This window comes from Mercenaria mercenaria, unplaced genomic scaffold, assembly GCF_021730395.1.
Source record: "Mercenaria mercenaria strain notata unplaced genomic scaffold, MADL_Memer_1 contig_564, whole genome shotgun sequence".
Taxonomy (NCBI): domain Eukaryota; kingdom Metazoa; phylum Mollusca; class Bivalvia; order Venerida; family Veneridae; genus Mercenaria; species Mercenaria mercenaria.
In genome coordinates, this window is record NW_026463446.1 from 30,454 (window position 1) to 44,318 (window position 13,865).

Sequence of the window (13,865 nt, forward strand, 5' to 3'; positions counted from 1 at the left end):
TGAAAATTGGTCAGAATGTTCACCTTGATGATATCTAGGTCAAGTTTGAAACTGGGTCACATGCGGTCAAAAACTAGGTCAGTAGGTCTAAAAATAGAAAAACCTTGTGACCTCTCTAGAGGCTATATATTTCACAAGATCTTCATGAAAATTGGTCAGAATGTTCAACTTGATGATATCTAGGTCAATTTCGAAACTGGGTCACGTGCCTTCAAAAACTAGGTCAGTAGGTCAAATAATGAAAAACCTTGTGACCTCTCTAAAGGCCATATTTTTCATGGGATCTGTATGAAAATTGGTCTAAATGTTCACCTTGATGATATCTAGGTCAAGTTCGAAACTGGGTCATGTGCGGTCAAAAACTAGGTCAGTAGGTCTAAAAATAGAAAAACCTTGTGACCTCTTTAGAGGCCATACTTTTAAATGGATCTTCATAAAAATTGGTCAGAATGTTCATCATGATGATATCTAGGTCATATTTGAAACTGGGTCACGTGCCATCAAAAAGTAGGTCAGTAGGTCAAATAATGAAAAAACCTTGTGACCTCTCTAGAGGCCATATTTTTCATGGGATGTGTATGAAAGTTGGTCTGACTGTTCATCTTGATGATATATAGGTCAAGTTTGAAACTGGGTCAGCTGCAGTCAAAAACTAGGTCAGTAGGTCTAAAATTAGAAAAATCTTTTGACCTCTCTAGAGGCCATATTTTTCAATAGATCTTCATGAAAATTGGTCTGAATGTTCACCTTGATGGTATCTAGGTCAGTTTCGAAACAGGGTCACATGCGGTCAAAAACTAGGCCAGTAGGTATAAAAATAGAAAACCTTGTGACCTCTCTAGAGGCCATATTTTTCATGAGATCTTCATAAAAATTAGTGAGAATGTTCACCTTGATGATATCTAGGTCAAGTTCAAAACAGGGTCACGTACCTTTGAAAACTAGGTCAATAGGTCAAATAATAGAAAAACCTTGTGACCTCTCTAGAGGCCATATTTTTCAATGGATCTTTATTAAAATTGGTCAGAATTTTTATCTTGATGATATCTAGATCAAATTCAAAACTGGGTCACATGAGCTCAAAAACTAGGTCACTATGTCAGATAATAGAAAAAACGACTTCATACTCAAAACTGGGTCATGTGGGAACAGGTGAGCGATTCAGGACCATCATGGTCCTCTTGTTAATTATGAGTGACTACTATTTTTTTACAAATACTTCATAAAAAATCTATATCCGTGATTTTCACATTATAAAGATTGGTGCTACTGACAACTTATATTTTTAGCGGATTAATATAGTTTTCTGTGTGTCATTCGCCTTGGTCACATGACAAATATTTACCGCGTAATAAAAGTAGTTCAACGCGTAGACAAAACTCAGTACATTTATAAAATTTACAAGTGTATCCGATCAAAACCGCATTTTTTATTTAACAATTAATTAGTGTTCACATTTACTGCATATCCATAATAAATTGCATCGATCTGTTTACTCTCATATCTTTCAATTCCTTGTAAGTATTGAACTACTTTTACGGTACATGCATGGAGAAAGGTAGTGCTGAACCGGAACCGTGTGTTCTTGGTCTTGGTCACGTGATAAATATTTATGTCGTAAAATAGTACAACGCGTACACAAAGTTCTTTACAGGAACTTACAATCCCTACCATATTCATTTACAAATCATAAATGTTTCACATTTATTGCATATGCTAAATAAATGGTATCGATCTGTTTGGTCTCAGACCCTTGAATGTTATAGAAGTACTGAACTACTTTTATAGCGTATGTATGGAGAAAGGTAGCCTGGCTCCCTGGCTGCATGGTTATTTTTTTATATAGATACTGCAAGGAAAATTAGAAAATCTTAAGCCTCTAAAATAGCACATTTTATCTGTTCGGAGCCAGGGGCAATAAAAAATGTCAATGTAGAAACTACCTGCTGGAGTTACTTCCCTCTTAATGAATAAACTTGTATATATGTAGATAAGAACAAACATAGGGACGAGAGCCAGTCTAGGAGAAAGGTAGTAACGGCATTTGTAACTACAATTTCACCAATCTCGGTATACGTAGTTCGGCGACTTTGGGAAGGCTACGCTTCCCAAAAAGTACTGAGAATACTAAAATTATTACAGTACCACACTGCATGCATAACATGCTATGACTGTGACTTTGGTTTTTGTTATTGACAATGTCTAATGTTAATTTTCTTTTAACTGTTAATATGTACATGTATATGACTTGATAACATATTCAATAAACTATTGAATCTGTTTTCATTTTTGTTCATACTTTTAGCAGTGATTAAGATAAGATAACTGTATTGGTAATGTTAGCATATTGTAGCTATAAGAGTTATGTCTCTTTGAGTGCTGAACATAGTGAATGTAGCATCCTGACTGCTTTTAGATGCTGGCAGAAACTTTTTAAACAACTTCTTTTCATTAAACACATGATGGATCTTCACCGAACTGGTCTGTAGCAGTTCCACTTCCTATTCTTAAGTTTTTTTTTTGCATAAAATATCTACTTTTGTTAACAGACAGAACAATTCTGTTCAAGCAGAGTATTATTAATAATTTCATACCAGTAATCTTATCTTTAAATAATTTTAGTAAAAGCACCCATTTTCTCATTGAATGTATACCTAGCAGTGACAATATAATAAGAGTCAGTATTTCTTTTTCCCCATAGCCATGTACATCTAACACCAGAGCCCCAGCAGGGCCATGCCCAAAGTAACATGCCAGCAAACTGCAGCCCCCAGAGAAACACAGCATCCATAACAGGACCAACTCCAAATGCCGCCAGTGCTGTGCCTTGGTCTTCAGTCTACCAGACTTGAACACCCACCCTACGTTGGGAAGTGCAATTCCATTAAGGCTTGGGCGGCGTCATTAGTAGGACTTCACCTGTCTTCTTCACCCCTTGGTCATCTCACCAATGGGCTGAACTCATCACCAAATACCCAGGCAGCTTAAAACTCAACAATGCCAAACAAACAACTATTCTCGGGGCCACTCAGTTTTTTAATTTTGTTAATCTTACCCTTGGTCTCATAGCAAGCTACCTGTTAACAGAAACCTTGACCGTGGTAGCCAGAATGCCTGCATTGGTATCAAAGGAAGCTATGTATGCACCAAGTTTGCTCATTATATCTCATTTCTAACTGAAATCAGCCCATGTAGAAATCACCCATTTAGTTTGCATAGTAATACCCTAGTACTAAGGATAAAAAATCTTTGTGTTCCTTAGGCTATCAGACTGAAAACTATAGAAAGCCAGCATTTCGCTATTATAATAGTAAAAACTTTCCAAATTTCATTCATAATCTGAACTGTCTTAGATATCACTGTGTACAGACACACCAAAATGTTACCTTTGGTAAGGAACAATAAGACATTAAGTTGGCACCAATGTTTTCGTCATTTAGGTCTATCAAAGTCAGATATCATTTACTGAATTCTTCAAGGGGCAGAGTCATCTCCGTAACCTTAAGTCTGCTGGGGGCAAGAGATTTTGCCTTTGTGACCAGTGCAGACCAAGATCAGCCTGCATGGATATCTACACTGTTGGTCTACAATGTTTGCTATTCAGTCATGAACACCCCTTTGAATAATAAGTGGTACTGCCCAAAACGAATGATGAACCAGTTCATTTTAAAAGTTAGCAGGATAAGGTTAACTAACTATAGCATGGATATGCACAACAAGGCTTCATTCATTAACATATAACACTTTTCAATAATAGGAAACAATATGTTTATTAAACTGTATGATAATTTAGCATTATTTGCACAAATTGTATGTGGATTGTGGCTATAAAGCCAACTACAGAGTAGGCAGATGTGTTTTGCTAAACAATACAAGCCACATTCTAATACTTGTATGGGAATGCTTACATGTAGGATTTCCTTTTTATTCCAACTTGAAGTGACAAAAGCTCTAAACATTGTAAAGTTTTTCATAAAACTAAAGCTGTACAGGTTGAATTGTGCTTGTAAAATCCAACCCACCTGCAGTGCAAATTGATTAGAATTACTGGACAATTTCAAGATGTTTCTGGGTGTTAATCATTATAATATAACAGTGATTTGTTACACCTTAATGTACAAGTAAATTGCAGTGTCTCTTATATCTCCTAGCCAGACTGAGATGGATTACTGGCTGCAGCTAAAACAATATTGCTTTGTTTCCGTAGTTTGAGTATCCTGGCCGAGTACTTTTGTTAATTTGTTGACAATAATTTTGCAGATGGCCTAATAATATTCAGGGTAGCATGATTTTCTCGGTGGCCTAATAATTTCAGGGTTGCATAGTATTTTTTTTCACCCCAAGTCAACAGGGGTTAAGTCATTAACTATAATATATATACCTGTTTTACTGCCATTTGTTACATTTTATTCACTGCCACTCGCAGCAAATACAAAAAGAAGAAACAATAAATTTGGTGAATTTATTTATTTTTATTTTTTGTTTTTTATTCATTCTTTTTTTAGTTTTCTTAAATAATAGCAAAATGAATCAATTTCTAAGCTCTACAAGAATATGGTACACTGATGTCAGTCTGACCTGAATTAACTTTATGAAAAGAAAATGATAGTGTTAACTCTGTGTACAATAACTCCCTGTTTTACAAACTGATCTGTCATACTAGACATTTTGTAATGAAATAAATCATCTTAGAAAATTTTCTTTCTAGAAATGAACCCTTACAAATGTAAAATCAACAGAAAATAAAATCATCTGACTCGGGAGCTCAATTAGAAAATAAAAATATTTAATGACTGTAGAGGGTTTTTTTACCGGTCGGAATAAATACTTACGCAACAGGAGTTAGGGACTTTCTTAACTAGAATATTAGAGTTTGTACTGTAATATTTTAAGTGAATGTCCTTCAACTGTGTCAAATTTTGAATTTAATTTTCAGAGGGTGTTTTGGGGTAAGGGTGAACAAAATATTTTTTTGCTCTTTTTTTTTCAGCTATATAATAGATCCTGTTGAAATACAGATCAGACTTACAAGAGTACCGATATACTTTCTACAAGCCTCTACAGTCAAAACAAACAAATATTTACAAAGGAATTAACTAGTACATATTCAGATTTATAACAAGAGCTGTCGGAGGACAGCAACGCTCGACTATTCAACAAAAGGGACATAATTTTGTAAAAATGCAAGGTAGAGTTATGTAACCTGTGCATTACAAGTCAGATTATGACAGTGAACAAGTGTGTGCAGTTTCAATCCATTCCCATTAGTGGGTACTGAGATACCAGCTTACATACAAATACTTAACCAAAAACTGCTAAGTCGAAAAAGGAGCATAATTTTGTAAAAATGCAAAGTAGAGTTATGGAACCTGAGCTATGCATGTCAGATTATGACAGTGAATAAGTGTGTGAAGTTTCAATCTATTCCCATAAGTGGTTGCTGAGATACCAGCTTACATACAAAAACTTAACCAAATCGGGACACCAACGCCGACGCAATTGAGTCCAATAGCTCTACCTTTTTTTTGAATAGTCGAGCTAAAAATAAAACATTTTTATTTATATATTTAGTAAAGTATATGAAATATAAATTCCAGTTTTAAAACACAAAGGAAAGAACTGTAAACTTTACACACAGAAAGTGAAATGAACAAAGCCAGTAAGATGTCACTCAGAAGCATACAACAGCACTACAAGAATATGGTACATTGATGTCGGTCTGAACTGAATTAAATTTAAAAAAAAAAAAGCTGTTAACTCTATGTACAGAAACTCCTGTTTTATAAACTGATCTGTCATTCTGCAATGAAATGATCATTGAAAATATCAATCGTCACATAAAATTTTCTTTCTAGAAATGAACTCTTACAAATGTAAAATCAACAGAAAATAAAGTCATCTGATTCGGGGAGTTCAATAAGAAAATAAAAATATTTAATGACTGTAGAGGTTTTTGTACTGGACAGGATAAATGTTTACGCAACAGGAGTTGGGGACTTTCTTAACTAGAATTTTAGACTTTGTCCTGTAATATTTTAAAGTGACTCCCCTTCAACTGTGTCCAGTCTTGAAAAAAAATATTCAGAGCCGGATGGGGGTTGGGAACAAAACATTTTTTGCTCTTTTTCAGCTCAAGTGTTTTTATGTAACAGATGTGTTGAAATACAGATCAGGCTTACAAGAGTACCATATACTTTCTACAAGCCTCTACAGTCAAACCAAACAGAAATATTTACAAAGTAACGATTACATATTTAAAATTATAAAAATAAACATTTTTATTTAAATATTTAGTAAAGTATATCAAATACAAATTTTAGTATACACAAATGAAAGAACTTTCAATATTACACACAGAAAATGAAATGAACAAAGCTACTAAGATGTTACCCAGGAGCACACAACACAGAATATAGTAGTAAACAATATTCTAATTAACAAGATTAGTATGGTTCAATGATAAGATGTGTTGTTTTTACATTCCCACTCTTATACACGTGTAAATAATGTAGAAAATACATGTAGATAATGTAGTCTTACAAATATCTATCAATTTTAGGATTTTTTCTGCTTTTTTTGTCTATCATTTTTTAATTTTTTTTTTTTTTTTTTTTGCTTCTCATTCTATATGATATCAGAGTACATATTTCCCATTAATTACAATGACATAAATGTAGCTTCTATATATATATATATATATCACAGACAATGACCTGCCATTTGTAAGATCGAAACTTTATATATGCAACAATACTATTGTTCTTTGCCCAAACACGTTGGGGTGAAACAATGTCTCCAGATACTTGTGTACCTTTATAATAAAAATAAGGCTTTGGAAGTTCGAAAATTGTATTTTCATAAAAAGACATCCTTCCAATTTCTAGCAGAATGATGACCTAGCTAGTCATTTGCATTGATTTTATTGAATCACATTCATATATTTTAAAAGACTTGGTTCTGAGATCATTCCTGGCCTATTTATTTGGCTCTTGCAAATAAAACTCTGGCCATGTAGAAACACTGGTGATGCATATATACCTTTGGGTAGCTGGAAACAACTAATGAACATGTCTATGAAATTGAGCAATATTGACTAGAAAGTTGTGTTTTCTTCATTAAAACCATAACACCTTTTTTGAGTTAATAATTCCAAAAACACCATCATTTTGGCACATTTTAAACTATGCATTATTTTGCAAGTTTAATCATTATTTAACAAAATACGGAAGGTAACCACTAAGACCTGGAAGAAGTAACCACATATATGACATTTTCATGTCATAGTCAATGACTTTGACTTGTATAACCTAGCTTCCTAGACTTTTGTTGTGATTATTTAATCTTGTATTTTGCTGTTCTCTCCTCTCCTAGCTTTTTGTACTATGAGCCCAAGCAGCTGGTTTGGAGAAAAACTGGGATACAGTAGTATACATACATTCACTAATTTAAATACAGTTATAATTCCAATATGATTGTTGGATTTGTTATTTTCTAGTAATGAAATAACATTTACAGTGAATTAATGTAGAATAGGGTGGATGAAATCAACTCCATGCAAATCAATGTGTTTGCCGATACTTCTCCCACGCAAACTATGCAGAGTTTGCTGTTTGTGTATGTATACTAGTGTATCCCAGTGTTTTATGATACGCTACTCGTAACAGCAAAGAAAGCTTTAATATGTCCATTTACAGTTTGTCTACAGATGGGACACTTCAAAAGAGCTGGGGCACACTGTGGACAGCTGACCATATGTCCACAGGGCAGAAAAATAACATCTGCCCGATTGTCCAAACATATCTTGCATATCTGGTTTTCCTTTAGCCTCTGATTTTCTTCTTTCAAACTTTCAATTTCTTCTGAAAAGTAAGAAATCCATTATTTACACTCTATCTGTAAAAAGTTTAACATAAAACAGTAATTCAGCAGTTTGATAACAATCTCTTCCTTCAGTCTCTCAAAGTTGTCTTTCATTAAAATCGGACAAAGTGATTATTTTTGGCGCTATATTTAAAAATTATGGCAAATGCCATTTTGACACCAATGTTTAATTTTTCCATTATCTGTAATTCTATAATCATAACTTTTTATTTATTATACAGCTACGTCAACAGAATATCTGACTGACAATCTACTATCGTGCAAGTCACAGGTTTCATACTTCTTGCAAGAAAACAAATCTATGCTCTTTGAGACAATTCAACCTAAGCTACCATGTATAAAAGTTAGTACTAGTTTAACTTATATATATCAAGAGTTGCAGCAGATTATATATATGGAGTTATAAAAACTGAAATTGCTGTAATACAGCTCCAAACCATTGAATATTTTAATACCTGGAGTCTGGATATCCCCGGATTCCAACTCCTCGTCCAGGGTTGGGATGTGTCTTCTACTGTCTACAACGTTATCTGACACACATGATGATTCTGTCGGCTCTTCCTCAAGTTCAAACAAAATCTCACACAAGTCTTTAGCCTTGAAATCACCGTTGCCTGTAAAATGAAACAAAATTAAGGTAATTTGAAAATACTTCTCTTCCTCATAAATTTGTTTTGGGTTTACACTATTTTTCAACTGTATTTCACTTATGTAACGACAGGCAGTTAAACTAAGCCTGTTAGTGGATTCTGTACCAGTACAAACCTGTTCTCCTTTGGAAAGACACTTATTTAGTCTATGTCTTTTATCAAATCCTTGCGGAGAACATACGCTTGCCCATTGACCGAACTCACAACCCCACAATCCATAGATCTGCACTTTCCATATTGAGCTAAGTGGGCGGGTCTAGTACAAAATGTACTTTTCTTTGATAGTATAATTAGTAATTGCCGTTAGATACCATCATTACCTTGCATTAAAACTGTGTTTAAGTATTTGGATAAACTTTATTTCAATCAAATTGCAAGCTTTCCTTTATCAAAAGATTAAAGTTAACATTCCTTAATGCTGTTGAAGTATGAACAAAACATACCATATCTGTCAATGAATTTGTTGATTGCTTTCTGAACCATATCTTTTGAGTAATCCATTTGAATACAACTTTGTGCAGCAACACTTTCAAGATAGTTAGGTCCTGCTCTTGCTGAATCAGTCTGAAGAAGACAAAACAAGTGCCGTTCAGCATTTATGTTATACACATTAATCTGGTTTAGGTTTTATTTTCATTTCATTGATGAACTTAACACTAGTACTGACTGAATGTGACTTTGTTGCCATGCAAAGATTAATCTTTGTAACTGACAAAAGCATTTTGCTTTCTTTCCCTCAATTTATATTATTATTGTTATTTCAACATGTGTTCAACTTCACAAAAAACTTTATTTTTTTTACAGTTGGAATCCTTTTGCTGCATAATCTAGAACAGTTTCTGTTCTTGATCCATGTGCAATTCTTTGAAAGTCTTTTTAAGTGTTAACATTTCATTTGTCATTATTATGATGCATCAGATATTAAAAGACTGCATCAGTTAATATTATAGTAATTAGTACTAGTATTAAAAATGTCCTGAATGTGTCCTAATATTACCTGAACTGATGAATTATCTTCCTCTGGTTTTTCCCCACGACCAAGTTTCTCAACATATGCCTGACCCTTGACTAACAGGATGTGTGGACATTTAGGATACCACTTGGCGTGTTCCTCCATTGGTACATCATCCTGTTCCCAGTTCCTCAGTCCACCACCACAGAAGTAACATCGTACACTGTCACCAACTCCTGAAATAATTAATATAATAAAATAATTTCTATAAATTAATATAATCTTATACCGAAACATCAAATACCAAACAGTGTAAATTCTATATATATCTTATACCGAAACATCAAATACCAAACAGTGTAAATTCTATAAATATCTTATACCGAAACATCAAATACCAAACAGTGTAAATTCTATAAATATCTTATACCGAAACATCAAATACCATATAGCGTTAAAATCAAATGAATATCCAATAGTCAATACTGAAACTTGTTAACTGTATCTATTTATGTCTTTCTCCCCAATGAGTAATAAGTAGGACATATATTGTAATTTCCCTAATAAAGGCACAAGTCCAAATATCCGGTTCTTTGGGTTTAACTAATCACAAGAATTAGACTGTTACACAATTTTACTAACTGCTGTACTTGACTGACCTAATGGCCAGTGCTACACCTACACAAACCAAAGACCCAGTATGAAAATTAAAATAAATATTTTATTCTTCATTGCACAAACAGACTTTTAAGAAAGTAAAAATAAAATATCAGAATTTCCAATAATTCAATTATTAAATTGATGGGAAACTCACCTGTATATACAAGTCCTGCTTCGACAAGGTCATCCTTCTTGACAGGTAAATACTCTGGCCAGGCATCGAAAGATTCCATTCGTTTTGCGTAGACGGCATACTGAGGAAATTTTGGTTTTTCGACGTTAATGCCGAGCGCTATAGGTGGTGGTCGTGCGGCATGTTGTTGGGATACGACAATATCACTGCAATTTTCCGACATTTCTTGACAAGTTTTCTGTAAGTTTTCAATGTTCTGCCTTTACTTTTACAATCTAGAAAATAAACGAATATCCTGTACTGGTAACCCTACGTAAAATCACCCTGCGCAACGATCAAAAAATAGCATGTGTGTGTGTAAATTTAGCTACAGAAAAACCCATTCGGAACTAAATTTAGATCAGACCGGAAAATCCGATACTTTTAATACATAATCTAAAATTAGAGTAAGGAAAATCCAGAACATGTTTATTTAAAAATAGAATAAACGCGTTTCAAGCGCGACACATATTAAAGAAAATACGGTCCGTCCGCTAAATCCATAAAAAGATAAAATTAATCCTGTTTCAAAATTACACGAAGTTTCCAGTATTTTCTGCAAATATGTGTATGTATAAATGTTCTTGTATATGAATTTAATCATTCCAAGAAAAGACAAAAACACAAAAATAACGCTGTATACACTTTAATACATTAAAATAGTTAACTGGTTTTCATGTTGACTGCAGTTTACATAATTAAATCATTTTGACCCAGTCCCACACTGAACTCAGTTTGACCCAGTTCAAAAAGTTTTATTTAATCATAAATACCTATAACCTAATCGAAGCAGGACCTGTATATTACTTTAACAAAGTTTACTAATGATTAACTCCACACGTTACCTCATATTTATATAGCAACTGCCCACTAACATTATTTTTAGAAGCATGACACCATGTAGTGGCTGAATGAGCTGGGTTTATGAATATCTTCTGTGCCTATTTATAAATATCCGGGGAAAAAATCCAAAAAAAAAAATGAAGCGGGCGAGCAAATTTTTTTTCTCAGTTTTGACTTTTTTCTTTTAAATATGGGAGCGAGCGGGATATTTTTTTTTTTAATATCTTTTAAACTTATTTTAATGGTACGTTTCCAAATAATATGGCCCTGTACAGTATGATTTGAAATAAATTCAGATATGAATCCGAATTGATTTTCGGTGTCCGAACCTATTAAAATAGCGATATACCTATTCCATATAGGCTTATAATTCTTAATTGAGATAATGCCGTCAGGGAAGTGGGTTCAAGTCCTACGTCCGAACATACCGTTTTGTCGTTGTTGTTGTTTTTTTCTTCAAATTTTATATGCAAACTTACCACTATCTGATCAAACTTACCATGATTTTTATTGTTCATTATTTGAAAGTTATCATATTTAACCTTCATAGAAATGTGGAATAAAAATTGTTTTAAAAGTATCTTAGATAAAAAGACAACAAGAGAAAACAATTAAAATTCATGAAATATCATACATAAAATAATGTAAGAATAAAAACAGCATCGATAACATTACATTCCTTTAAAAAAGAAGAAGAGATCTTACAGGTGATTTCGAACCCGTGGTAACGTGCGTGGAAGTCAGACACTTTACCACTACGCCGCCGTGTCATCGATTAACTGGTTACTTTATTAATGTTACAAATTTAATACTGCGCAAATTAAGGTATGGGACCCCTAATAGTAATGTTTAAAAAATGATGGAATCTTTGGATGAATTTTCAGGTGCAATTATCCTTTCCTGACAAATATTTTCTCTTTTTTTTTTGCTACTTCAGGACATACTTTTTCAAGACATGTCTCAACAGAGTTCCAGTTCTTCAGTGACATCTTTAGCTATACAAAGTGATCATTTCTGTAAAATTATGATAACATCACACTACCAAGTTGTGTTGGAAGACTGTGAAATGAGCATTATTTAAGGTATACTTCCCTGATTTCTAAAGTCTTTGAAGTGAACTGCTTCAAAATCTGATATTGCAGAAATAGCTCCAACCCAAGTAGAGGGCCATAATTTCAACAGGTTGTCCCATTTAAAGTTAACGTATTGCGTTTAAATTCTAGTTACTAGTTATTTTGCTGTTATTGACCAGCATCATGAGCATCACAGTCAAAAGCTGTTTTTCTTCTATTTTTGTCTGTATATGCTGGAGAATGATGTTTTTCTCTCAAGTATAAACTTTTTGAAGACCTACAATTCAATTTGGATTAGCTCTGTTGCTGATATCTACTTGCGCATCATGTTCATGAAACTTTCTAATACATCATCATCATCATCATCATCATCATCTTTCGTGGTCACTATACCCTTAGAAGAGTATACATGTTCTCGAAATTTAAGTAAACTTCTGAACATTGTATCTCGTTATTAAGAGTTTGAACAATTTACAAATATACAAGAGTCTATCAACTATGAAAATTGACAGTGTCCTCTATTCAGCTTTAACAGTTCTTTGTCCTCTATTCAGCTTTAACAGTTCTTATCCAGTGTTCACCAAACCTGGTCACAATGTTTACTGGCATAATATCTCGGCCAGATTCGATAACCAGCTGGATCCTGAAAGTTTCTCTGGAGTTATGGCCCTTAGATTACTCAAAATTTAACAGTGTTGCTGTCAAACTTCATCAGTTCATATTCAATGTTCACAAAACTCACAATTAGCATAATATGTCAGCCAATTTCGATAACTATCCGAATTGTCTCAGCCGCGTACTGGAATTACTAAAAAATGCGAAAATTGTCAGTGTCCGTTCTTATGTCTACCAAACTTAGTCAGAATTTTTATGGACATATTATCTTGGTCAATTGTTTTGTATTAATGAAATCTGTAAATTATCTTGTGCATGTCGTGCGATCTAAATAAGATGTCGATCATGCGTTCGAGATAACAAGAACTCGCATGTGTGGTAATGTGTACAAAGTATATGTTATACAGAAGGTAGAGAGGTCTAGTGGAATTACATGCGAAAGGTTCGAATTCTATCGTGGCTGTGAATTTGTACATGTGTATTTCGATAAACTGCATTTATGTTTTGTACATTCCTACATATACAAAAAGTCAAAGAATAAAAAGTCATTTCAAGACAGCTGCTTTTGTTTAAGTTTTGATAAAGACACACATCGGAGAAATGAATATACATGTTAATCATTTCAGTGGGTAAGGAATTTCCTTGTATTCCTTTTTTAGCTCATCTGATTTTTTGAAAAAAAATGATGAGTTATTGTCATCACTTGAGCGGTTGTCGGCGTCGGCGTCGGCGTCGGCGTCGGCGTTGCCTGGTTAAGTTTTATGTTTAGGTCAGCTTTTCTCCTAAACTATCAAAGCTATTGCTTTGAAACTTGGAATACTTTTTCACCATCATAAGCTGACCCTGTATAGCAAGAAACATAACTCCATCTTGATTTTTGCAAGATTTATGGCCCCTTTTGTACTTAGAAAATATCAGATTTCTTGGTTAAGTTTTATGTTTAGGTCAACTTTTCTCCTAAACTATCAAAGCTATTGCTTTGAAACTTGGAATACTTGTTCACCATCATAAGCAGACCC

At 33.7% G+C, this 13,865-nt stretch overlaps 1 protein-coding gene across 1 annotated transcript; it reads right to left on the reverse strand.

The window, feature by feature from the left end:
• Window positions 1–4,452: 4,452 nt before the first annotated feature.
• LOC128554607 (baculoviral IAP repeat-containing protein 7-like) lies at window positions 4,453–11,179 on the reverse strand. The gene is made up of 6 exons (XM_053535881.1): window positions 11,089–11,179; window positions 10,298–10,551; window positions 9,529–9,719; window positions 8,975–9,095; window positions 8,337–8,495; window positions 4,453–7,859 (listed from the first exon to the last, which is right to left on the reverse strand). The coding sequence occupies exons 2-6, from the start codon at window positions 10,497–10,499 to the stop codon at window positions 7,642–7,644; spliced, it is 891 nt and encodes a 296-aa protein (XP_053391856.1). The 5' UTR covers window positions 10,500–10,551; window positions 11,089–11,179; the 3' UTR covers window positions 4,453–7,641.
• Between the last annotated feature and the right edge of the window lie 2,686 nt (window positions 11,180–13,865).

Excerpts from the sequence above, each read along its gene's own strand:
- LOC128554607 (XM_053535881.1), bottom strand. The coding sequence starts at position 10,499 with ATGTCGGAAAATTGCAGTGATATTGTCGTATCCCAACAACATGCCGCA. Across the intron at positions 8,496-8,974 it reads CAAATTCATTGACAGATATG|GCAACGGTGATTTCAAGGCT; the intron begins GTATGTTTTGTT and ends TTCATTTTACAG. Across the intron at positions 7,860-8,336 it reads CGGGGATATCCAGACTCCAG|AAGAAATTGAAAGTTTGAAA; the intron begins GTATTAAAATAT and ends CTTACTTTTCAG.